Genomic DNA, 26,098 nt, shown 5'->3' with positions numbered 1-26,098 from the left:
ATGGTATCCCTGTTCTTAATTGGCCAGCAAACTCTCCTGACCTTAACCCCATAGAAAATCTATGGTGTATTGTGAAGAAGAAGATGCAATACACCAGACCCAACAATTCAGAAGAGCTAAAAGCCACTATTAGAGCAACCTGGGCTATCATAACACCTGAGCAGTGCCACAGACTGATCGACTCCATGCCACGCCGCATTGCTGCAGTAATACAGGCCAAAGGAGGCCCAACTAAATACTGAGTGCTGTACATGCTCATACTTTTCATGTTCATACTTTTCAGTTGGCCAACATTTCTATAAATCCTTTGTTTTTATTGGTCTTCAGTAATATTCTAATTTTCTGATATGATGAATTTGAGATTTTCATTTGTTGTCATTTGTAATCATCAAAATTAAACAAAATAAACATCTGAAATATATGAGTTTGTATGTAATGTATGAATATAATATACAAGTTTCACTTTTTAAATGGAATTACTGAAATCAATCTACTTTTTCATGATATTCTAATTTTATGACCAGCACCTGTAATTCTCTCCTCGCTCGCCGCCTTTTTCTCACCTTAGTTTCAATCCCTTCTTTGCCTTCTCATTCCTCTCTCTATGGATGGCTGTACCCGGTGACATAGTACCCATCAGCATAGACGTCCTGGGTGGAGGAGTCTAGCTCTGACAATAATCACACAGCAAGTTTATAACACTGGCAGCCCAGCTGAGCGGAGCTGAACTGAGCACACACGACTCCCCTGATGCCAGCACACTCCATTTAACTCGGCAGGGGGCTGCAGGCTGGCTGGGGTGGGAATGAAGCATGAGACAGATATGGGGATGTCTGTGTGTGTGTTTTTGGTATGTGGGGGGGGGGTTATGCTGGAGCTGTGTCTGAAGACAGATATGGAAAAAGGATCTGGAAGGATGGTTGTAGCTGATATTGAAGCTGCCTGGGATGAAGGATTTTGAAGTTTTAGGTTTAAGACGAAACTATTTTGGAAAGAAGACACTTCCATCCCCACTGCAACACTTTTCTGATTCCACTTCATCACAGCAGCTTCTGTTGCTTATTATCAACCTTTTGATATTCTGTATTTATTTTATCCTGTATAATGTCTGGTGTTGCACCGATACTTGTATTGGACGGGGCCCCAATCCAGCACTAAAATGGTGGTATCGGTATCAGCGAGTACCAACAAATAGGGCACCGCTACCATTCTGAGACCCAAAAGTTTATTCAATTCTTCTCACCCATTCCAGGAAGGCAATAAAAAGTTCTACTGGATTCACTTTGTATTAGTCTTTTCCCTGCTTCACAAAGGTAGGCAGGAGCTTAACAAAGTCATGATGGCAATTATTTTACATCCAGGTAGTATGCAGTTCTTCATATATATACACACATACATCAATTTCAGACTGACGGTATCGGTATCAGCATCGGCCAATATTGCACAGCCAGGTATTGGAGCCATAAAATGGCATCGGCGCAACACTAATAATGTCCTCATACACCACCGCCGTTCACTTTTCTCTTGTATCATTGATGTATGACGCTAAAGAAAAATATACAATAAAAATCAGACCGTAAAGTTGTGAGAATATCCTTTGTTTCATTAAGACAATTACTTCTATAAGTGATACTGGTTTACACCGGCAAGACTGGCTTATGTTCCACATCCTGGCACCGCGTGTTAGCTGTGCAACCTGCAGGAATGCATTCCTCACTGAATCACAGACTGGATGTATGGCCATGAGATATTATGCAACCATCAGCTTCATGTTCAACGTCAGGGATGCTGAGGCACTTACCTGAACACAGTCTATAAAAGAAGGATTCCATGCCATTGCAGGTGGGTCAATACCTGGATTTCTGTATATATATAATTTTTCTTCTTTGCTGTAACAGCATAAAAAAGAAAGGTAGATGTTACACTGAAGCTGCTCTGATAGGGGAATTAATGTTAAAAAGAAAAAGAAAAAAAAGAAGTTCTGACAGCTCAAAAATAACAATAATTTCATTCAGACTGATAATTTCTTGTACTGATATGATGCAACTGTGGCATGAGCATCCAGCTTTATTGGAGCCCAAACATTATTGAATTAAAAAGTCCAACTAACCAGATATAAATTATGTTTTTGCGTTTAATTTTTATCTGCTTCCAAGTCCTCCTCACTCCAGAGGGGAATGCAATTGATACACAGTATGGTGATTGGGATGCAGTCTGTGTTAAATGTCACTGAAGTGTAACTTGCTCATTTACAGAGTCAGCATTCCATTGCCATGCTATTTTGCATCATGTTTGACTTTTCATTGAGACTTTTTTTCCTCTTTTATTTCTTTTTCTTTTTATATGGCGCTCTCTCTTCTGTGCTCATGATTGTGATTGGTCTGCTACCTTTATAATTGCGCATTCACAATTTCATGATCAGTTCAAGCTGGATTGAGTTGATAACGAGCTTCGTGGTACAGCTGATCCTGATTGCCAACTGCTATGGATGTGTTAAACTGGACAGGTTGAAAGTAATGCTACTAGGTTGGCCTCGCCTCATGCTACGGCCCTCCAGAGTGGAACTCATTTTTCTAGTTTGTCTTTGTGTGTTCATAAGGCACAACAGGCCTCTATATGTATCAGAACCAGCCTGTAACTATCTTTAATGTGTTATCACCAATCACTTTACTAAACCTGACAATGATGTCTGCTTTTTAAAGTAAATGTCATTTGTTTAACAAGATTCAAGCGTTCTTTACTTCAGACATGGCCATCTCAAAAATCCAGGTTTCATGCAATAAGTTTCTTTTCAGCCATCTAGATGTTTTGTTCCCACAGGGATGGACTGACAAGCATGGATATATTTCCAGAACAGAAAAAAAATACATCAAAGCCGTTTCACTGTGACCTATAAGGTCAACACAATATCTAATATTTTCCTTATGTCACTGAAAAGTGTGTTGAAATGTTAATCCTTTAATACTGGAAAAATCAGCAAGTGGCCTAAATTGAGGAGGAAGCTTTCAGAAAATGTCATAATAAAAAAATATTAAACTTAAACCATCCAAAAAAGAAACACACACACACTCACATACATTATATATACATTTCTCCCACAGCAAAACAATATGAGGCCAATCAGGAGACCATTGGTGTGGTTCTCCCTTTACTAATGAAGGCACTTTGAAAAGGTAATCTAATTCACCGGCTGCAATTAAGGCTGGGAGCGCCTTGTCACTATCAATTATCCACTCCTTCACTCATGTTCTCCTGCGCGGACGTTGAGCTCGCCTGACACACAGTGCTGTTGGATAAATATACCCGATCTGCCAGCCACTAATCACGGGAACACTAAGCGTCAAACATACACAAACACTGCTTTGCACACAAACATGTTGTGTGTTTTAACTATTCCATAATGGACGGTGTAAGCTTGGCATGATCTGGATCTTCGTCTTGGTTGGACTTATAGCAGAGGCAAAAAAAAAACAAGCCAAGTGCTGACATTACTTCTCTGCTTCAATTAAACACTCGCAATATTATCATCATCACAAGACCAACAAACATGATCAATAAACTCCCCCCTCCCTCAGAAAATACATAAACAGCAACTACAGTGACGATAATAAGTATTTGACCATCCTGCTATTTTGCAAGTTCACCCACTTGGAAATCATGGAGGGGGCTGATATTGTCATCGTAGGTGCATGTCCACTGTGAAAGACAAAATCTAAAAGAATAAATAAATCCAGAAATCACAATGTATGATATTTTTTAACTATTATAGTGTGATACAGCAGCTGCAAATAAATATTTGGAAACATTTCCTGTAGTTTTTCACCAGGTTTGCACACACTGCAGGAGGGATTTTGGCCCACTCCTCCACACAGATCTTCACTAGATCAGTCAGGTTTCTGGGCTGTCGCTGAGAAACACAGAGTTTGAGCTCCTTCCAAAGATTCTCTGTTGGGTTTAGGTCTACAGACTAACTAGGCCACAACCGGAACCTTGATTTGCTTCTTCCAGAGCCACTCCTTGGTTATGCTGGCTGTGTGCTGTGGGTCATTGTCATGGTGGAAGACTCAGCCTCCACCAATGTTCAATGCTCTAACTGAGGGAAGGAGGTTGTTCCCGTAAAATCGCACAATACATGGCCCCGGTCTTCCTCTCCTTAATACAGTGCAGTCGCTCTGTCCCATGTGCAGAAAAACACCCCAAAGAATGATGCTACCACCCCTATGCTTCACAGTAGGGATGGCGTTCTTGGGATGGTACTCATCGTTTTTCTTCCTCCAAACACGGTTTGTGGAATTATGACCAAAAAGTTCTATTTTGGTCTCATCTGACCACATGACTTTCTTTCATGACTCCTCTGGATCATCCAAATGTTCATTGGCAAACTTAAGAGTCCTTGACACGTGCAGGTTTACGCAGGGGAACCTTCGTAAGAAAATAACTTTGTCCCAGCACTTTTTAGGTCATTGACCAGCTCCTGTATAGTTCTGGGCTGATTTCTCACCTTTCTTAGGATCATAGAGACCCCACGAGGTGAGATCTCGCACGGAGCCCCCTTTTTTTTTTTATCTGACATTCCCATTTATGTATTTTGGTATATTTCTGGGCCCTCCATTTACCTCAGGTATCACATCACAATGACTCTGAAACCATCTTGGGACCTCCCGGTTGGTGTCTCAAGACCCCAGCTTTGGGAGCCTTTGGTCTAGATCATAAATCTGGAACTTTTTAATTTTAAAGAGTCATTTTACTCCTTAGTAAAGCTTTATGAAACTAGATTAAACCTGCTAGTGTGGCATGATGGTTGCTTCCGTTTGTTTTTTCTTGGGAAAATTAATTTAACATTTCCTTTCAAAAATGCTTAAACCTAGATTTGTAACTGCATTTCTATCTAAAATTTTATCTGACTCTTTATGGTTTTGGGCAAACTTCATGGTGGAGGGTCCAAAGAGCCAATTTTGGCTCTGAGCAAACGTTTGTGGCATCCATCAAGGACAAAATAAATACACAAATAAAGAAAGGAACTGATGGAAGAAGTGTAGAGGATAACCAAAGATAAACACAGACATCCAGAGGCACTGAGGCAGTGCATAAAAAGCTGCTTGAGAGCCTTTGGAGAAAACGACAGCATGTGTGTCTGCTAACAGCCCCACAGGGGCAGAGGCTCCACAGGCTCAGCTAAAGGAAAGCAGAGAAAGGCAAAGGGAATGGGGCTGGATGATGGAGGGCTATGCTATGGGGTTAAATGGGGTGAGCCGTTAAGCCTTGTTAGTTACAGTATTGGCAAGGCTATGCAATGAGTTTAACAGTCCATTCTAAAGTGAAAAAGTATGAAGTTAGAGTTTTAAGAACCCTTCAGTGAGCTTTTGAAATGTCAGTAATTTGCTATAGTTTTGGAATGAGCTGCACAAAACACACACACACACACATTATATATATATAATCTTTAAAAAAATAGCATTTTGATGCTATCGTACATACTCATGAGAAAAGTTTTCACACCTACTAAACTTCTCACAATATATCATCAATGAAACACAACTTCAATGTATTTTACCGTAGTTTTATGCAACCCGAAGAACATTAAATATAACATTTTAACGTGAAAGGACAGTGAATTATGGTTGTTAAATAAAAAACAGAAAATCTAAAAGGGAGGCATGCATTTGTAATTAGCTCCCTGTAGACAATTCTTTGTCAAATTGGCAGGTTTGCTTCAATTTTAGGCTTTCTGTCACACAAGGCGATGCTGCTTTCCAGCCTCCAGTCTTTAGGAAACCTCTTAAACAGTTTTCCTCTGGAATGGACCAACCAGAAAAAAAAGCTTTGCTGGGAAATTATGTTTTTAAGGTTTTGTCTTTTTACATTTGTGCCATGAACCCTTCTTTAAACGTAATCTATGATCTGTCTGCAGTTTACCTTGGAATTCATTAATGTGTTTATTCACTAATAATTTCCTTTTGGTTTTTTCATGTTTTGACTACTTCCTTGCTGTTTATTGTGCTCTTTAAGTTTTGCTTTATGTTGGCTTATGGTCCTTTTCTCATGATGTTTTCTCCATTAATTCAGACATTTGTGTCTAATTTCTTTGTTTTAATTATCCCCATTAGCTCTCTTTGTTTGACATTTTGTCTAGATTTTCTTGAGCTTCATTCATGTTTTATAGTCTTTCACCCCTCAGCCATAGTCTCCATATAATTTACTCAATTGTCCTGTTCTGGGCTCCCTCACTTCCTCACAGGACAGGGGATTGTTGGATGTCATTTACAGGATCTGGACTTGATTAACACCACGCAAAGCTGGAAAAGGACCAGGTTTACCGCTACAGATTCCACCTACCAAAGCAATGCACTCTTTTTTTCCAGCTTCACCAGTAAAATGATTCAGGAACATTGCATCAATAAACATAGAAACTCAGAAACAGTTTCCTTCTGGGGGCTGTGGAGGGAATCTTCACCCGAAAAAAATCAGCCACCCGTTTCATTAACATTTCAGCACATGTAAACCCTTATGCATAGATGTTCTGATTTTATCGTTTTAATGTCTCCTTTAAATATGCTTGTGTATTTTATGTATGTGTATCTCATGTGCATTTTGGCCGGTATCTCAAAGCAAAAATCATTATGGTGGCATCATGACAGTACAGACTCTTAATTATTTAACCCCAAAGCCTGTATCTGTTCTTTTCTTCCGACCTAAGTTCCTAGTTCTCATACCTCGTTTGCTGGGTTTCTACTTAGTTGGCATGTATGTCCAGATCACCTTAAGGCTGCTGTAAGTTTTTCCCATTTGGATTTTGTCTTATCTGCATTTGAGTTGTCCCTAAAACACGTTACATAAATCCATCTGCTTTATGCACCTGCTTTAGCCATGGAGAGATATTGGAGGCCGGTGTAATTTGGCAAAGGTGAGCAGGGAGTAAATACCATTAAGGACACCGAGGTTAGTTCCTCTGCATTAATTAATTTTTTAAATTGTGATACATAAATGAGGGCTGCAACTAATGATTATTTTGTAAATCGATGAATTTGTCATCAATGTTTCTGATTAACCATCGGATAGCCACAAGTTATTTAAAGAAGATTTTTCAAAAAGTTAAACCAGGTGAAACTAAAACTTTTCCACTTTAGCAGTTCTACATAGAACCTTTTGACAAATCAAAACCTTTTTAACCTAAAATGCAAATTTTTGATTCTCTGTTTTAATTTTGATATAATTACTGCTCTAAATGCGTCGCTTTGTCAGCTAAAGGCATATTTTACAGTCTCTATACTCCAGTTAATGATTGATCGATTACTAAATAGTTGACGATTATTTCAATAATCAATTAAACACAATTAATCAGATTAATTGTTTCACCCCTAAAATAAACTAAACAGAAATAACACTAAATCTGCCTGTAGGACGATGATCTTGGTGAATTTTAAGAACCAAAAGTAAAGGGACTTTTTAATAAAACAGTAGCTTGTGTGTTTGTGCATACCTGCTGCAGGTTATCATCAACACACATCGTCGCTATGGTAACCACAACACACAAGCTACCCCAGATACTGCATGACAGTAACTGGAAAAGGAGCACATCAAGCTACAAATGTAAGTGAAGAGCAGTTTAAGTTGTGAATGACTGTGAGTAAAAAATGTATTTTAAGTAATATTTTTATTTCAACCCTGTGAGCAACTCAGAGAGCAAGGGAACATCAGACCAAGGTTTAATAAACTCCTTCAGTAGCAGTCCATAGTCAGTTTCCACTAGCTGAATCAACATTCATTATGTGATTGATATGTTAACGACATCTTCGAATGAAAGGGAAACCTTTATTAAGTGTTGGTTTCTCAGTTGTAGATGTTGACCCTGTTTTATATTTTTGCCGGATGCCAGAGCAAAATGCAGCGAGACGCACATAGTAGATCAAGCAAGTCAGGAGGTCGTGTCAACAGGAGCAGTGAAGAGATAGAGAGAGAGATAGAGGGAGAGCAGTTCCTATAAATGGAAGATACTGTGCCAGAACTGTATATGTTTTTAAAGTCAGATGTTCCATATATGATAACTGGAGTATTGTGTAAGATTATGGTAGAAATTCTGGTGCATATTTTAAATACAGAAGTAAAAATGAAGCAACTCGTTTCAGTTATATTGGAATGTATGTTGAGAAATATTTCTAACCGCTTTAAGATAGAAGCTTCAAAAGAAAGAGGACATACAAATAAAGTTTATAATGTCTGGCAGGCATTCTGCCAAACAATGCAAGAGGGACTTTGACGAACTGGCTTTTGGTCTAGATACGGCCAAGGCGGTGAGGAAGTGGTCAACAGAGGGTGATGAGGGCGGGTGAGAAAAAGGTCCCAGCGCTCTCCTGCACTTCGCTCTTCTAGCTGGTCCATCTTCACGAGTCGTTTTCCACAATGGCGGTCATACAAACAAAACCAGCCGGTAAGGTACCAAACAGGAAATATGCATAGTGTAGAACAGGAGGGTGACCCGGTCACCTACAATTTTGGAGAGGTACACTATAGTGTCTGCACTGCAGAAGGGGCGATGGCACATTTGTATTCACTGCCACACACACGCAGACGACCCGGTTTCTAAGTATAAATCAGCCTTTAGACATGCTTTGTGCAACTGTAAAGAGCTGTAGCGAGCCGCTGCCTGTAGGCGACGCCATTTTGTTTTCAAATGCAGAGCCTAGCCTCTTCAAAAGTCATAACGATGTTGTTTTTGCTTCTTAAGACTTTGAAAATGGTCAGTTTTAAATAATTGAATTAAAAACATTTCCGGGGGGAATTGACTCTTGACCTCTACGTACGTCCCTGAAGGTGAAGGTACAGAACAGGCGGACAGTCATCTCAGGAGTCATTGCATTTAGAGATTTCACACTACAGGTGGGATGAATACTAGAGATACACCCATCTAATTTTTTTCTTATCCAATCCGATACGATACCTGGGCGGAGCGTATCGGCCAATATCCGATATGATCCAATTTAACTGTTGAATGAATGAACCATATATCTCACCATGTGAGTGAAGGCTTTGTCTTTGGGATAGACATTGTTAAAAAAAAGGTATAAATATAAATGTAGTTTATATCATTTGTCAAAAAAATAAGCAGCAAAAAGAAAAAAATAACAGTTCCATGTAAAGTGCACTGGGTTGGATATACAACATCTAATCAAACTAATTAGTTAATATCAGACCCGGAATCCAATCCAGTTATCGGATCACTGCATCTCTAATGAATACACTTGCACGTTTCATTTTTTTTTTAGCAAATATTTTATGCACTTTCTGTGACTGCTCTTTGGTCTATCGATTAAAATTCAAATAAAATGTGGAGATTTGCAGCTGAATGATTCAACATTAAAATATATCTGAAAATAATATCTTTTTATTATAATATCTGTACAGCACCTATGAAGCAACAAAGGGGATTTTAAGTCATTTCCTTCTTACCTCTTTCATTTCCAAAAGAAGTATGTGTGTGTTTGTGTGTTTCGCACATCTTCCCTCTCTTGTCCAGCTGTGTCTTTTATCTTCTTTATCTATCTGTGTTTTCCTCTTTCTCCATTTCAATATTGAAGAGAGTTTTATTAAGGGCTAGACTCGGATGTGCTGAGGCGCTCTCAGTAATTTTCCTACAAAGTGCTTTAATCCATCACACGGCCAACATGTGGCCTTTGCAGCCATACATCATCCAAGCCCACAGAGAGAGAGAGAGAGAGAGAGAGAGAAAGAGAGAGCGGGAGTTGTAGCATTAATTTCTGCTCTTCCCTACCAGCTCACCACTTTCTTCTTCTACCTTCTTCTTCTTCTGTGCTACCTTTTGCACCCAGACAGAGTTTCCCACCTGGGAGGAGGAAAGCATGTCTTCCACACATATTCCACGGTCTGGTCCCTCTCTACATTTAGAAATGAAAGTGAGGCATGTGCAAAGATGGAGTGAGGGGCGGGAGGGGTGGGGAGGGCGGTAAGCAAAGGGAAAATGAAAGAGATTGAGATAGGAGCAAGTGAATGAGTGAGTGGATGAGTGTGTGAGGTACAGAGAGAGAGAGAGAGATAAGGAAAATGGAGAAAATCTCACCCAATTCAATGAAACGGGACAAAAGCAGGTGATTGGGAGGAAGAGCGAGCGTGTGTTCATACGTATGGGCCGTGCAAGCGGCGTGCACAAAGCGTGAGTCTTTGCACTTGCATGCAGAAGCGGAAACAGATGAAGGGGAAAATAAAAGTGCTGCATTTCCCAGCATGCAGCTGGTGCAGCGCTGCCCCCCGTTTTGCCCCCGGCCAACACCAGCTTCCATTTCGCTTCCTCCGCCCTCCTCACACCGAGAAGCGGTGATGAACTCTGGGCCCCCTGACTAATGGAATGGGCCCTCGCTCTCAACCATTAGAGGATTGGTGTCCCTTTTGGCACCCCTTAGTGCCCCCAATGTACAGAAATAAGTACGGCCGGGGCGAGCGAGGAGATAGTGGCAGGTTAGTCTTTTTTTTTCCTTTTGCTCAGCACACACACACACAAACATCTGACTGTAATGTAACAGCCTGAAGTAATCCAGTCAGAATAAGGCTTTGACATAGCTTAGCATCTGACTGGGGCTACATTAAAAAACCTGAATCAGGTGCAACGCTAAGAGCGATCAGAGGGAGAGCCATGTGAATGTGTTCGACAGAGAGTCTCGGGTGATGCTGGAGTGTTTGTGTGATTTCATTTAGCTGGCACACCCAATGCTCTACCTCAATTACATCTTTACTGAGACGGAATACACACCTCGACGGTGCAGAGAAGAAGAAAAAAAAGGAAGGAGAGGAGAGGGAGGGGATGGAGGGCGGATTGAGGTCTGAATCCCTCGATGAGCTGATCGCGTCCGCAGACAGTGAGCCAAGCTGCGGTGCGGTAATGTTATGTTAATGTTATGGTAATGACATGCTAATCTGCCGGCAGTATTCCAACACGACGGGATGGCAGGGGAGGCCTTTCACCATTGGATGGAGACCAGGGACTTCCTGAAGTCAGAGTTCAAGACAAATCCTGCACAAACACACTCACACATCTATAGGCACACAAAAAAACAGGAGTTTGATTATTGTAACGCTGTGATTTCATCTTAAAATAAAAGCAATGACAACTGCACGTCTAATCTTCCTTTAATCGGATTTGCAGGCTCTTAAATAAGCACAGAAACAATACGTGGAAAACAAACGACGCGGCTTAAAACGGGGTCGGCTGTAATGTGAGGAAGCTTTATCGACATGTAGCATCACGCCGCAGGGCTGTTGTTTTGTGCTGATATAACGGAAAACAGAAAAGCATCCGTTTCTGATTGTGATCAGGTTCCTTTTTTGCTTTTGTTTTTTGGAATCCCTGGATCAGTTGATAGCTGCCATTACCTGTGCAGACAGAATAATGTTTGTTTTTTACTGATGTGATGACAGCCCGACGTAACAGCAGCCATGTCTGAGGATGAGACTGATTAACATACGGTCATATATCACGTTACTATAATTTACTGCTCCACATCCTTTTGGGAATACGGTTATCCACCGTTTAATATAAAGGATTCCTTGACAAATGTTTGGGGAAAAAAAGCTATTTTTCTTTTAAATGCGTGAAGATAACAGAAAAGGCTTCATTCTGTCATCAGGAAACAAAAACGCACAACAATGCATCACAGTAAGCCATGTCCACGTAGCAGGAACACGTCATCTCAGGTCTTATCCCTGCTTTCTTTTTCGTTTTTTTTGCGTCTTTTAGTTACAAAATGAATACGTCAAATCTGCACAACAGCGACACACAATGACATTTTCCTGGATGCCGTACGCTAGATCAAAGAGACCATCAATATGTTGAGTGCCAGCATGGAGACATTTGATTCCCATTCCAGTCCTGCGGCATTAGTGCGGGAATGCCAACACACATCACCCTCCTCTCAAGCTGGCGCTTGGCTTGTCAGACTTTTTTCTCTTCCGCTTCGACGTTTTTAAAACTACTTCATATATCAGAGCAAACTGTGAAGCCTGGAGATTTCCTTCACATACATGATATTTGCTGTGAGAAGAGGAGGAAATCACAGGTGACACAATTAAAATAGGTTTGACTTAACAAAGGCGATTTGGTGTCGCTGACATTTAGGATCAGCCTCTGGCGACAGGCATGTAAAGGAAGCCAGTCAGCAGATTGGACCTGGAGAGAGGGAGGGGTGGGTCATAAAAATGGAGGACTGTCTGTGGCTCATCAGTGGATATATATTTCGTGTTGGGTTAGAAATTAGTGCTAACTGTAAATTCACATTGTAAATGGCTCCGCTGGATCTTATCACTCAGAAAACAAAATAAAAAAAGTAAAGATAACAGAACCTATCATTATTTTATTGATTATTACTAAGCTTCAATTTGGGAACAAAATGGTTAAAAAAAAACACCATGAGATAAAGATGGAGGTTTTGTGAGCACACATGTGGGACAATAAGAGCGAGAGGGGTGGGTGAGGGGGTCATAAAAATGGAGGACTGTCTGTGGCTCATCGGTGGGTATTTTGGTGTTGGGTTAAGAGCAGATTATACTTCTGCAACCATACACATCAAATGTCACTTGAGTCTGATCGTTAACCAGTTTTGCTGGTATGCTTCTGTGCCGTCAGTCAGAATTTTTTCTAGGGACGCACAGCAGTTTCCCGCTAAAGTGCAAGGAGGAGCCTATTTGAGGACTCGCAAGAACTTTGGCGGATAGTCATGAGAACTTCAATGGAGCATCTGCAAGATATCAGGGTCACGGAGATGGATCTAGAGTTGCTAGAAATCGAAGAGGAACAGGTTCTGCTAATGGAGCTGGCAAAAGGACAATGGAGGACGCATAGGTTGTCCATTGTAGTTGTTCCTCGGTTTTTAAAAATGGCGCGCCACGGCACCGAATCGAGGACGACCACACAGACAGCCGGAAAGGCATAGCAAGGACCAATCACAACTGCTTTTTGTCTGCGCGGCTCTGCGACCGTCCGACACGTAGTTTTTTTTTAGGTGTGCGACGACGGTTGCAGAGCCTTTGCTTGGGGGGCGTGGTCTCGGATAGAGACAGATTTGATGGTTGCAGAGGCTTTGTGTCAGAAGCATAAATTGGCCTTTAGAAATGAATGCACCTCACAGATGTACAAACTGCAAATTCACATTGTAAATGGCACCGCTGCATCTTATCACTCCAAAAACAGGATAAAAGAAGTGAAGCTAACAAGAATTATCATTATTTTATTGATTATTACTAAAAAGCTACAGTTTAGGAACAAAATGCTTAAAAAAACCACTATGAGATAAAGCTGGAGTGTTTATGAGCCCGCATGTGGGACAATTGGAGCGAGAGAGACGTGCAAAGAGGAAGACACAGGGGTGGACTGTCTAATACACTCCTGATAAAGGTCAAAGTCATGTTTTATTCATGATCCAGGCGGCGGCGGCAGAGCAGCAGGGCCAAGGTTACAAAGAGCTGCCGCCCCCTTATCCCCAGAGGAAAAGCAGCGCTCAGACCCCCCACCCCGCCCCCCCACCTCTGGCTGACGGACAATCCCAATAACTTAAATCAATACTGTCTAAAAGCACACGTACCTTCCAGCAGCTCAAATCAATAAGTCAAATCTGAAAATGGATGAAAGGCTGGAATAAAATGAAAGCTACGCTAAACTCTTAAGAGATGAGATCTAATACAGAGACTTTAGAGGAAAGCTTTTGGATTTTATGAATACTAGGTGCGCATGATACATCAACAATATCGATATCGTACTGTATATAAATATAAAGGTACTGTATACCTTTATAAATGCTTTTAATCAAAGCAGACAGCAATAGTTTAAAATTATATATTTTCAAAGGGACCTTTCTCTGGCACCTCAATAAAAGGACCATAAACTGGTGGGAAAGTTTGCTCTAAAATGTTTGCTTTCTTTTAAAAACAAGATTTCACTCCCATTTAACCATAAGTACTAACCAGTTGTTGACGAGCTTTACATAGCTTCCCTGCTGTAGTTTTAAAGCAACGTTATCTTAATAAGAGATATGAGTGTCTTTGTTTTAGAAACATTTCCCATAAAGATAAATTTATCTTTCTTATGACTGAAGGGAAGCTGCTGTAGCCGTCTTTAAGCCAGCTTTCCAGCAGTACGCAGCCACAGATGCAGGAGAGGAAGCAGTGTATTCCCAGAATACACAGGGTATTCCCAGATGCTTTTTAAGAAAAACTAATATTTCTCTTTAACCTAAAACTAACATGTATGCTTTGTTTTTTTAAAGTAATGGAAAGAGTCACTGGAGTGATTTGATGGGCTTTTAAAATATCATGCAATATTTTTGATTTGCTTGGTATTTTTGATCAAATAATGGTTCCAACATTCCTGAATGTAACAGAACAAAAAGAGAACGCGCGTGATTTTGTCACACATCTTATTTCTCAGATCATTCCAGGAACCTTTTCAGGAAGAGATTTAATTCACATCTATGTGTCTCATAGCCTTAAAGTCCTTCCTCTGTCACACAATAGGAATTTAACCTCACCAAAACCTGCTTTTAGGCCTGTTTTTTGTCTTTTTCCAAAGTAACATTTGGAGTATTTGAAAAATTTGGCGAAAAAGATGAAAACTTTGTTGAAGAGTTAAAGATGCAATCATTTCCAGTGGCATCCAGTTAATTCCTACACCACAAGTTCCTCACAGCAGAAATGACTTGGCCCAAGATATTTTGTGTATTTGTGTAAGACGTGTCATTGTGGGAAACATTGTATGTCTTCCCCTATGTGTAGGCGTGTGTGTGGGGCGGGGTGTGAGTGTATTACTCTATAAAGGCACTTCTCTGAGCGTCTTTGATCAGATATGAAATATTCTGAAATGCTGCTGTAATTTGATGAAAGTCAGATATCACTCAAGTAGGAGATACAGTAGAAGTCAGCACTTTGGCAGCTCTTGAAAAGAAGAAAAAAACACACACACACCAGAAGGGGTTTGCAACTGCAGCCCCATAGGTGGAGGTAATAAAAGGAGATTTAAACAAGCTCTGACCCGCTGAATGAACTCCAGCCCATGTTGCGCGGCCAGAGAGTGGGCAGCTTTGGAGCCTCCTTTCATTTGGACAGCATAGAAGACCTGGCGCTTGGTCCCATGATGCCCCTCTGTGGTGGCAAGGCTCCTCTGCAGTAGGAAGCAGCACACCAGCAAGGATGCACTGAACATGAAGCCTTTAAAGGAGAAAACAAACTTTTTTGAAATACATTTTTTGTTATAAACATTTAAGCATACTAAATAAATGATAAAACATTACTTTCTTTTATAAATCATCAGATTAAATTTGAAGCTCTTTCGGACATATACATATAAACACTTCATAATTCTTTGCAATAATCTATCAATATGCACTTTTCTGCAATCAGCATGTTTTCTAATAATAAATATTAAACACAAATGTTTACTGTTTACAGGATACACTCCCTTCCTTCTTTCTGCATACACCGAAAAAAAATTATGCAACCGTTTTTTGGCTTTTGCTTAATCATATTTACTTACTTTAACACAATTGTTTATGTTAGCAGGGTAGGACATAAGACAATTGTGTTAAAGTAACTAAATATGATTAAGTAAAAGCCAAATGCGGCAGCATTATTTTTTCAGTGTAAGGTCCTGACGAAAAAATACGTTTAAAATGTAAATTTTTATAACAACCTCCAACAGTTATTAGTCGAATTCAAACACCATCACTAAGCACAGAAATTAGCTTTTAGAGTGGGATCCAGCAGACTAATGAACATTGGCAGTTGTGAAGCAGTTTGCCCACAGCCACCTCCTCTGTACTTTTACATAAAATCCACTGTGGCTGCCACCTACAAGATGCGAGCCACCCACCTGTAGCCACACAGACCAAAAACATCCAGGAGAAATCTCTCACCCTGCGTGATGAAAGCGGGAACTCTGGCATCGGAGGGGCCCCGAGCGAGACAACACGCTCTCTCCAGTTCCCAACCCACACGTTTAATCTGCTGGCCTTGATGCAAATACTTCTGAGAGGATGAAAAAAAAAAAAAGAAGAAAACTGCTGCACTGAGCGAACTAACTTCCCTGTTTAAGCAAAACAGGAACTTCACCAGCCTTATTTTTATGCTGGTATTTTCCTCTGAACAATGATGGAACAAAAAAATGTGTTACCTCACTCTTATCTGCTAAAACTAGTCAAGAAAATTACTGTAAACCGATGGCCGAGACGTGAAACGCTTAAACTTCCACAAACTTCACAGCGTCATGCAGGATATTAGATAGAAAGAAGCAGTGACTAATCTAACAAACCTCTGTCCTGCTGATGCATCCTTTAAGTGATGGCAGATGGGTTTACACCTCTTAAACTGTTTCATAGTTTTAATACCATCTGGACTTAAACTGGGTGGTTTTGACAGACGTCTGTTTAATACCTCTGTCCTGCTGGAATGGGAACTCCACCCTACTCTCAACTCTTCTGCAGCTAATAAGTTTTCTCATCTGTGTTTTGCTCCATCTGTTTGTTTCCAATCAGCCTCTCTATCCCGACTTGAGAACAGTATCCCCACAGCATGATGCTCCCACCTCTGTCATACAGCTTTGTTTCATCTGAAGCGTTTGGCATGTAGGCCAAAAGGTTACATTTTAGTATCCTCTGGTGTTTCCTAAGTCACTTTATATGGATTTTGGGAAACATTAAACAAATCTCTTTATTGTTTTATGTCTACAGCAGATGTCACGGATTAGTGGAGCGCAGTCCGGATCCGGATCCACCTGCTGGCTAATCCAGACCCAACCCGATTTAAAACATTTATAAATTACTGCATGTTGTCTGACGGCAGTGTCTAACTTCACTTGCGGCACTTCTCCTGTTTGTAGTGTGTTCGGCACCAGGCTGCAAATGATACAAATGATCCAATGAGCTGTCAGTCTGGGTTGCTGCTGCTGCTACTTTAGACACGGCAGGCAAACCTGTGGCAAGCCAGGCAATGGGAAAAAAAAGAGAGCAGAGAAAGTGTGGACTGCTGGAAGAACTGAGGTGAAGTGGTGAAAGAAAGTCAAATGTCATGCTCAAAGATGACCCCGCACATTTAGAGGATGTTTGGCTCAACCTGCTGCTGTGAAGCAGGATTCTCCACCATGAACAGAATCAAAAGTAAATATCAATCCAGGCTCAAAATTAGCACCTTGATATGGGCAGCCTAAAGCCCACTGCTCTCATTAAGCCATAACAAAGAAAAAAACAAACAAACGGTCAGTTCTGGTGTTTCATAAAATATGTAAATCAGGAAATTGTCTATATACCAATCTGAACGATTGTTCTCTACTTCAAAAAACACTTTAGTTTTTAAAATGGAAAAAAAAATTAAATAGTTTTTTATTTAAAAATCTAATGTATAACATGGATGCATAAAAACCTAATTTAATTTCAGTGTTAAATTCTGTTTAAAGTATCAGATTATAATTAAAAGGTCTCCGGACCTTTACTGGTTGTTGATTTTCTTTATTCGGACCCCGTTAAATTTTAAGTGGTCACCCCTGCTATACAGCAATTCTTTTTACTCCTTATGACCATAGAGGTTAAGTTTGAGTTGTTGCGCTAGCTAATCCACCCATCTGAGCTACACCTCTCTGCAGCTCCTCTAGAGTTAGACTTTGACAGACTCTATTGCAATTTTGTACACACAAAGTGTATACAAAACGATATTTTGTTCAGTACATCTCTCAAGACATTTTCATTTCTAAAGTGCAGCAGTGAAAAAAGGTAAAAATGGTGATCAATGAAAACAAAAGACTGGTAAATGATTTACAGGTTTCTAACATTCAGCTTTTTTTTTTTTTACTATGGGCCTCCTGGGTATTATTATTATTATCAATGCTCTAATTTATGGTTTACATTGTGGGACATCCTCAGGTCTTAAGAAAAACAAAAAGCTAATGGATAGCAGGTTGGTTTTGTGAAAAAAGTTTGCATTTCATAGGAAAAAAAGCTGTCAGGTCTTAGGGAAAAACACTAACACGTCTTAGGTTTAACAATATTACAATTGTCAGGTCTTAGGAAAAAAAATCCCTGGTCTCGGGTCCTAGGAAAAAAGTTTGCAAGTCTAATTAAAAAATAAATAACAGGCCTTTTGAAAAAAATTATCAAGTCTCTTAGGAAACAGGCTGTCAGGTTCATATGAAGATGTTGTCAGATGTCGGGAATAAAGTTCTCAGGTCTCAGGAAAAGTGTTGTCAGGTCTTTGGAGAAAGATTCTCAGGTCTAAGGAAACAAGCTGTCAGGTCTTATGAAAAACGTTGTGAGGTTTCAGGGATAGTTGTGCAATTTCTTTGTTTCATTTAACCTGTTCAACCATTTCTTTGTTATTGTGATATTTTCAGAAAGTATTTATCCAAGAAATTGGGATGAATTGGTAGCTTACATAAATATATTTTTTTTGACTACTTCTAACAATTAGAAATGGATTGACATCCCCAAAAAATGTGATAGTTAGCCACCCAGATTCAGTTCGTTTCAATTCAGTTTATTTCTATAGCGCTAATTCACAACACGTCATCTCAAGGCACTTTACAGTTCAACCAGATCATCCAGTCAAATTGATTCAAATTTTTCTATCTAAGGAAAACCAGTTGATTACATCAACTCATTGACTCAAATGCAATCTCCCTCACACTAAGGACGCTTGTAGTGACAGTGGAGAGGAAAAACTCCCTTGATCAATCAAACTGTTACCAAATCAGGTCAGGAGGAACACGCAGACATCTTTCCCATTCAAAAAGGTACAAATACCGTTTCTTTGCTTGTTTTTCAAAGATACATAGTGGGTATTCCAACTAAAATGGACACAGGCATCTTCTGGCAAGATGCATGTACAGGAAAGTCACAAATCTTGCAACAATTCATCTTGTTGCAAGATAATCTCCCATGTACTTTTAATAATGCATTTAATAAAGATCGTTTTGACATCAGTTTACGGTAACTGATTTTTTGGAGCATTACTTTAGGTTTAAATTATTTTCTCTTCCTCCAATCATGCAGCAAAAATTATACAACGAAAAAAGAATGTTAAACAAGTGTAAATTATTTTTAAAGAGAAAAATAGATTTAAAAATCAATGGATGGAAAAACATAAACAATGGACGGCAGATAAAGGGAGTGGCAATCCATGTGTTTAATATGATCTGTAGACATGGCAACTAAGTGTGCAATGAATCAGAAGAAAAAAAAGAAAAAAAACCCCACAAACATCGGCCTAAAATATCGGCCAACTGATGTATCTCTATGCATCTCTATTATAGATATGAAAAAGTTGACGTTTTTTTGTAGGACTCTAGGCATGAATGTGTATCCCACCTTTGCAGGCATCACAAAAGATTTTGCGATAGGTTTTTAATCAAATGTCTACTGAATACATGTTCACCCTTATATATTTTTATCCTCAATAAATGTTGAAAATGTATAAATGAAATAAGCCCTCATCAAGAAATTCAAAGATGTCAAGATGTGTTGCAACATTTTTACATCAGAAACCTTTTCAGGTTCATGTCGATTACTTCTCTGTTCCCCGTTTTTACATTGTGATGCCCAAAAAACACACAAACACAGAGCAAAAACTCCAAAGTCAGAAGATTAAGACGTCTCTTTGTCGAAGTAATTCTGTCTGTGTCTTTATCTGACTTCGCATCAGAAGCAAAGAGCCCCCTCCTGCGGCATTTCTCCACCAAACAACAAACAACATAGCTGACCACTGTTTAAAGTCTACAGCATCACTCAGCTCCTATCTCCCAGGCCTCTGATTGAAATCGATAGCCTCACTAGGGGCTCAAGTCCCGGTCAATCCAATGTTTGTGTGTGTTGTGTGTAAGGGGGGGGATACCACCAGCATACACATTACCCAGCCAGTAGCTGGCCTCTGGCAGAGACAAAGTAGACAGGGAGAGAGGGAGGCAACACAAGTACAGCGAAACCACACTGAACAATGTCAGGGCCCCGGGGCCTACTGGGACTCTGATAAAGTACCTGGACATTTTTATAGACAAACTACTTATTTCCGTCCTCATATTGCTTGGGAAGACAGATAACTTTATATTCCTCTCAGGCAGGGGAATGAAAGAGGAAGGGGGGCCCTTTCAGGAGTTTAATTGATCAAACTAAAGCCACAAGGGGTTTTGTTTAAGATAAAACAGACTAGCAGTCTCCCCTGTACAATACAGAGATCTTTCAGAGAGCAGAGCCATAAAAAAAAAAGATGTAACTCATTATGCAAAGTCATTACCAGCCTCCTCTATAGTTCTTAAAAGAGGAGGAGTTAATGGTGAAACTGTGCTGTCAAGGGTGTTCAAAAGGTCACTAAAGTGGTCCTACGATAACATACATTACGATGTCCACATTATCATTATTCTTAGCATTTTTTTGGAAGTTTTAAGGTCATGTTTAAAAGTCACGTCTACTTTAGAGCCTCACACTGGAAAGTAACCATTTTAGAAAAGCATGTTTAGGATCAGGCTGGTAAAAGTCACAATTAAAACAAGAAGCTCATCTGTTCACATTCAGAACTTACAATAATGTATAAGTTCAAACCAGGGAGTGGGAGACTTATGATAAATTATGCAGTAATGAGGTTTTTAAGAGTGTTTCTGAACCTGCTTCTTCGCCATTCAGTATTACGTGGTGTTATTTGTTAAGCTGGAACAAATAAAGTCCTTCAGAACAGCCGATGTCACTGCCTCCATTGTTAACAGCACAAATAAGGAAGCATCGTCAACACGGTTTTGAGTGTAGGTATCTGCCCTTGTTCTTCTCTGTTTTGCTACTCCTCATCCTATAAGGTTCATTAAGAACATATTTAAGCATGTTTAAAAAAAAAAAAAAAAAAAGTTTTAGACTAAGAAGCTGCACCAAAATATGTCATATAAAAATGTATGAGTTGGTGTAAAAGGGGAGGTTTAAGAAAATCATGTTAAATATCAGAATATTGTATCAATTTCAATGCCAATATTTCGATATTTCATTGGAAATAATCGAAAACACAGGCAAATTAATCTTAATTGTAAAAAAAATATTTCTAAGCAAACCTCCATTTCATTGTCTTACTTTTATTTAACTCTTAAACCTCCAGCCTGTAGGTGGCAGTGCATTATTATTCCTATTACCCAGCACCTCTGCACCAGCATGAGGAGAGCAGCAACAACATCTGTGGTTTTAAGAGTTATACTGGTATAAAAATCCTAATATATCATCTTTGTTCATCTATTGGGATATATGGGGATAAATCGTATCTTGATACGTATCGTATCGCAGAATTGTTGCCAATTTATATTCCAAGTGTAAACGGAGTACTTCAAGTATACAGTCACAGAGGAGAAACATACATGGACACCAGTGTAACCGCCTAAAAATATGTTTCTATTATTTTTTTTAAAGACTAAATCCAGAAAGTAAGTTAAATGTGAGGGGAATGCTATACATCAGTTTAGATAAGAACCTATAAAGACTAGCATTCCCACACCCTTAACACTAAATTCAAGCACTTTGAAGGATTTTTAAGAACCAAATTCAAGGACCCTGTGCGGCTCCATTTACCTACTTAAAGTATGATCTGTGGTTACATTTCCACGGCCATAGATAGTTAGAATAAACAGCCAATCGGATGGAAACTGCATGGAAACAAATGCAGATAATTCCATTTAATTATGCCCGTATAATCACATTTTTGGTATGTTTTGAGTCTGGAAGCATTTCATATATAGCAGAATCCTTACAAAGGGAATCTATAGCCAACATTCTTATTGATAGCAACAAGTTCCACATTGTGGGACAATAAATGGATTTTCTATTCTATTCATGCTGAGTTTAGGCTTTGCTTTAAGCTCTTCAGTAAATGTATTGCAAGCTTCAAAATAGTCTCCAACCAGTGACAAAAAAACCCCCAGAAGGTTAATATTTTGGGGATACTTTGACAGCCACATCAGGCAGGCATTGCGTCCTGAAAACGTTTTCCAGGAATAATATTACCCACCAGCATCGTGGCCAATTCAAAATGATTGCAAATTTGACGATTCACCTGCAAAAAGATTTCACACACTCTATGTCCAGTTACTGCTGCATACAGGAAACATTAGAATCCAGGGCTTAACGAACAAAAACTAATAACATGTTTACGGCAATCACCATATGTGTGAAATCTTAAACCTAAAACAACACAAACAAATTCAAGGACTTTGAATGATGGGTGTAGCCCGCTCTTTTCCCTCTAATGGTGAAGTATGGGACACTGGGTTTAACTGACCAGAGAAACCTAGATGACAACTATGGGTGTAAGTCTGTTATGCATGGGCAGTTGAAGACAGGGACCAACAGAGGCCAGCACCCCTGGAGAACTGCTTTTGAAAAGTGTATATCAATTTGCAAGCTGGATCAAGTAGATTTTTTTGGCTAGAGCCTGGTTAGATGGACCATTTTTGCAGTCTGTAACCGATTCACCCATTGGACCAATTTCTTCCTTCACCATTACAATTTACATTAACATTTGTTTAAAGATTACAGTCACCTTAAACCACAAATTGTTTATCATCTAAGGCAGAGGTCACGGAATACTGGACCAGGGTCCGGATCCGGAACCAACTGCTGGCTAATCCGGACCCAACCTGATTTAAAACATTTCAAAATTACAGCATGTTGTCCTACGACAGCGTCTAACTTAACTTGCGCAGCTTCTCCTGTTAATACGGTAAAGCTTTCCAGAGTGTCCAGGACCAGGCTACATGTGATACAAATTAGCCAATGAGCTGCTGTCAGTCTGGGTTGCTGCTGCTGCTACTTTTAGACACAGCAGGCAGACCTGTGGCAAGCCGGGCGATGGGAAAGAAGGAGAAGACGATGAGAAAAAGAGAGCAGAGGAAGTGTGGACTGCCGGAAGAACTGCAGTGAACTGGTGACAGAAAAGTGAAATGGTGCTCAAAGATGACCCTGCACACTTAGAGGATGTTTGGCTCAACCTGCTGCTGTGAAGCAGGATTCTCCACCATGAACAGAATCAAAAATAAATATGGATCCAGGCTCAAAATGAGCACCTTGATATGTGCTTTAGAATGGCTTAGTCTCCATTCAAACCCAGGTTTAAAGCCTAAAGCCCACTGCTCTCATTAAGACAGAAAAAAAAAAGAAAAAAAAAAAAAGGTGAGTTCAGGTGTTTTATAATATATGTGAATCAGGAAATTGTCTATATACCAAACTGAACGATTGTTGTTCTTTACTTTAAAAAAAAAACACTTTAATTTCTAAAATGGAAAAATGTTCTATTTTTGTAAAGACTTTTTTTAATCTAAAAATTCAATGTATAACATGGATGCATCCATCCATACATCCATCCATTATCTAACACGCTTGTCCCAATTGGGGTGCTGGTGCCTATCTCCAGCTGTCTACGGGCAAGAGGCGGGGTAAACCCTGGACAGTTCGCCAGTCCATCGCAGGGCAACATGGATGCATAAACGCCTCGTTTTATTTCAGTGTTAAATTCTGTTTAAAGTAACAGATTACAATTAAAAATGTCTCAGGACCTTTACTGGTTTTTGATTTTCTTTATTTGGACACCGCTGATTTTTAATTGTTCACCCCTGATCTAAGGTATCTATTGACAGCTTTTAACCTATAAATCGGGGAGAGAAATTCTTAAATGACTTTCTGTACCACTTTATTGGGCTTTCTTCTCATTAAGTTCTTTGAACGCCTGTCTCATGACTGGGGCTAACAGAGAATAGTGGAAAAAAGTTTTAACATCAAGTGAGCAGCTGTTTCATGAGTGTAAAATGACTTGTTTGTGTCAGAGGTAAAAGGTAGTGTAATGGTTTGGGGGATATATGATGAGCATCGTTTTAACACTGAAGCCTACAGGCCATGTCCATCTCCAAAACATCTCCTGCCTGAAGGTTACCGTAATACACTGGGGTCACAAAGATCAAATCATCTCAAACTGGTGTCTTGAACATGACAATGAGTTCTCTGTACTTCAGTGGTCTCCATAGTTACCAAATCTCTGATCCCATAAAGCACCTTTGTGATGTTGAGGAACACAGGATTTGCATTATAGATGTCCACAACACATCTACTGTATAGTCGACCCTGTAACTGTTACTTATAAAGTGAACAATTTGCACTCGTTGCTGGTACTAGATGACTAATAAGACAAAAAATAAAATTATTAGTATTGATTCAGGTGCATGGGTGGTTCTAGAAATGGTCAGACGGGGGCCAGTTTCCCCTCTACAACTCTGTTTCAATTACGATTTTAAAATTTATGTGATAGCTTCACTTGTATTAACTAATGCATGCGTTTATTTTTAGTTGAATTGATTACTGCAACGGTGTTTTCACAGGTCTGCCTAAAAAGTGGATCAGACAGCTGCAGCTGACCCAGAACGCTGCTGCACGTGTCCTCACTAAGACTAAGAAAGTAGAGCACATCACCCCAGTTCTAAAGTCCTTACACTGGCTCCCTGTATCTCAGAGAATAGACTTTAAAATACTTCTGTTAGTCTATAAATCTCTGAATGGCTTAGCACCTAAATACATCACAGACTTGCTATCAGTGTATCAACCCTCCAGACCACTCAGGTCTTCTGGCTCCAGCCTGCTCTGCATACCTAGAACCAGAACTAAACATACAGAAGCAGCATTTAGTTCCTTTGCTCCACTTATCTGGAACAAACTTCCAGAAAACTGTAAAAGTGCAGAAAGCCTGAGTTCCTTTAAATCAAGACTAAAAACAAATTTGTTTATGATTGCCTTCGACTGTTCTAGTTAAACAGTTCAACTAAAACATATTTTCTTTAGTCCAACTGTTTTTAATATTCTTTTTTGTTTCTGCATTTTTTATTTTATTTTATTTTATTTTTTTCCTACTTGCTTTGATTCTGTTTTATCTTCCTGTATTTTAATCATGTAAAGCACTTTGCATTGTCTTTGTACTGAATTGTGCTATACAAATAAATTTGCCTTGCCTTGCCTTGCCTTGTATTGACGTAGGTTTACAGTGTTTCTCTGCTAAATGTTAGTTTTGAACCAAATTGAAAAAAATATTCAAATTTCTTACAACTTAATTCATCAGTTGTACTTAAATTCTAATTATGATTTAATTAAAAAAGTTAATTTTCATTTAAAATAAGTAAAAAAACAAAACAAAACATAATCTTCCAAAATGCTGAATGTACATTGGCCTTATGTACCAAAGAACAGCTTTATTTTTTAGTAGATATTTATTTAACAACTAATTATTTTAGTTGCTTTTTGTTCTATGGTAAGGGATTTTTTTTCAATTTTAGGCAAATAAAATGAACATTTCAAAGGAAAGAAAACCAAAAAAAAGATTAATTGGAACATCAAATTTTAATTTAATAATGTGAAAATTTCACTTGGTTCAGTGCAGATCTCTGTTTCTGCAGCTCTCTTTCACATATTAAAAATGACAAACATTGCCATGTTTTTGGCAAAAAGAATAAAAATAAGATAAAATCCTGTTAGTCATATACATACCAAGACATAAGCATGAATCGGGGTCAGGGGCGGATTTAGGAAATTTGGAGCCCAAGGCAAAGACAAGCATGGGGGCCCTCTGAATTGAGAAGACAACACATAAAACAGACCTATTATACAGATAGAGAAATGTTAATAGAATATACATCCATTATTTGTTCTACATTTTGTCCCTCTCTTCTTGTTCTTTTTCTTGTTGTTTTCCTCTCTAGGTTTTGTACTCAGCTGACTTTTCATGCTGTCTCAAAAGGAATGAAAGATTATTTCCAAGCACTAAGCTCACTTAGCTGATTGCTCCTTCCTGTGTCTCCAAAAAGGCAACGGCAAAAGTAAATAACCCAGTCCTTCTTTTCACTGTAGATAAGCCACAATCTGCTTATCTGTTCTCCATTTTTCCTTTGAATGAAATAATAGCTGCATGAATCATGACAGCAGACAAGATAGAGGAGAGCAGGAGGCGGGGTTACCAATCTACTTGCTCTGGAGAGCAGAGTTCGCTGCTTTTAGATGTTGTTGCCAAAGTCTCCAGTAGCAGAAAAAAGCTGCTAGAGTTGGCGCTAGGTGTTTTTTTG

The 26,098-nt window shown here is 39.3% G+C and overlaps 1 protein-coding gene across 1 annotated transcript in view; it reads right to left on the bottom strand.

The window, feature by feature from the left end:
• The window catches only part of LOC119795640 (neuroendocrine convertase 1-like), a 122,191-nt gene extending 106,175 nt beyond the window's left edge, over positions 1-16,016 (bottom strand). The window contains exons 1-2 of the mRNA XM_038303716.1: positions 15,909-16,016; positions 15,029-15,204 (exon numbers count right to left, since the gene is read on the bottom strand). Coding sequence (XP_038159644.1) covers positions 15,029-15,199 — 171 coding nt within the window. The 5' untranslated portion in view covers positions 15,200-15,204; positions 15,909-16,016. The remainder of the gene's footprint in view (positions 1-15,028; positions 15,205-15,908) is intronic.
• Between the last annotated feature and the right edge of the window lie 10,082 nt (positions 16,017-26,098).

This window comes from Cyprinodon tularosa, unplaced genomic scaffold (assembly GCF_016077235.1).
Source record: "Cyprinodon tularosa strain WSP-4 unplaced genomic scaffold, ASM1607723v1 ctg519, whole genome shotgun sequence".
Classification (NCBI taxonomy): domain Eukaryota; kingdom Metazoa; phylum Chordata; class Actinopteri; order Cyprinodontiformes; family Cyprinodontidae; genus Cyprinodon; species Cyprinodon tularosa.
The sequence above is the reverse complement of the archived record's forward strand: the minus strand, read 5'-3'. Positions and strand labels throughout refer to the sequence as shown.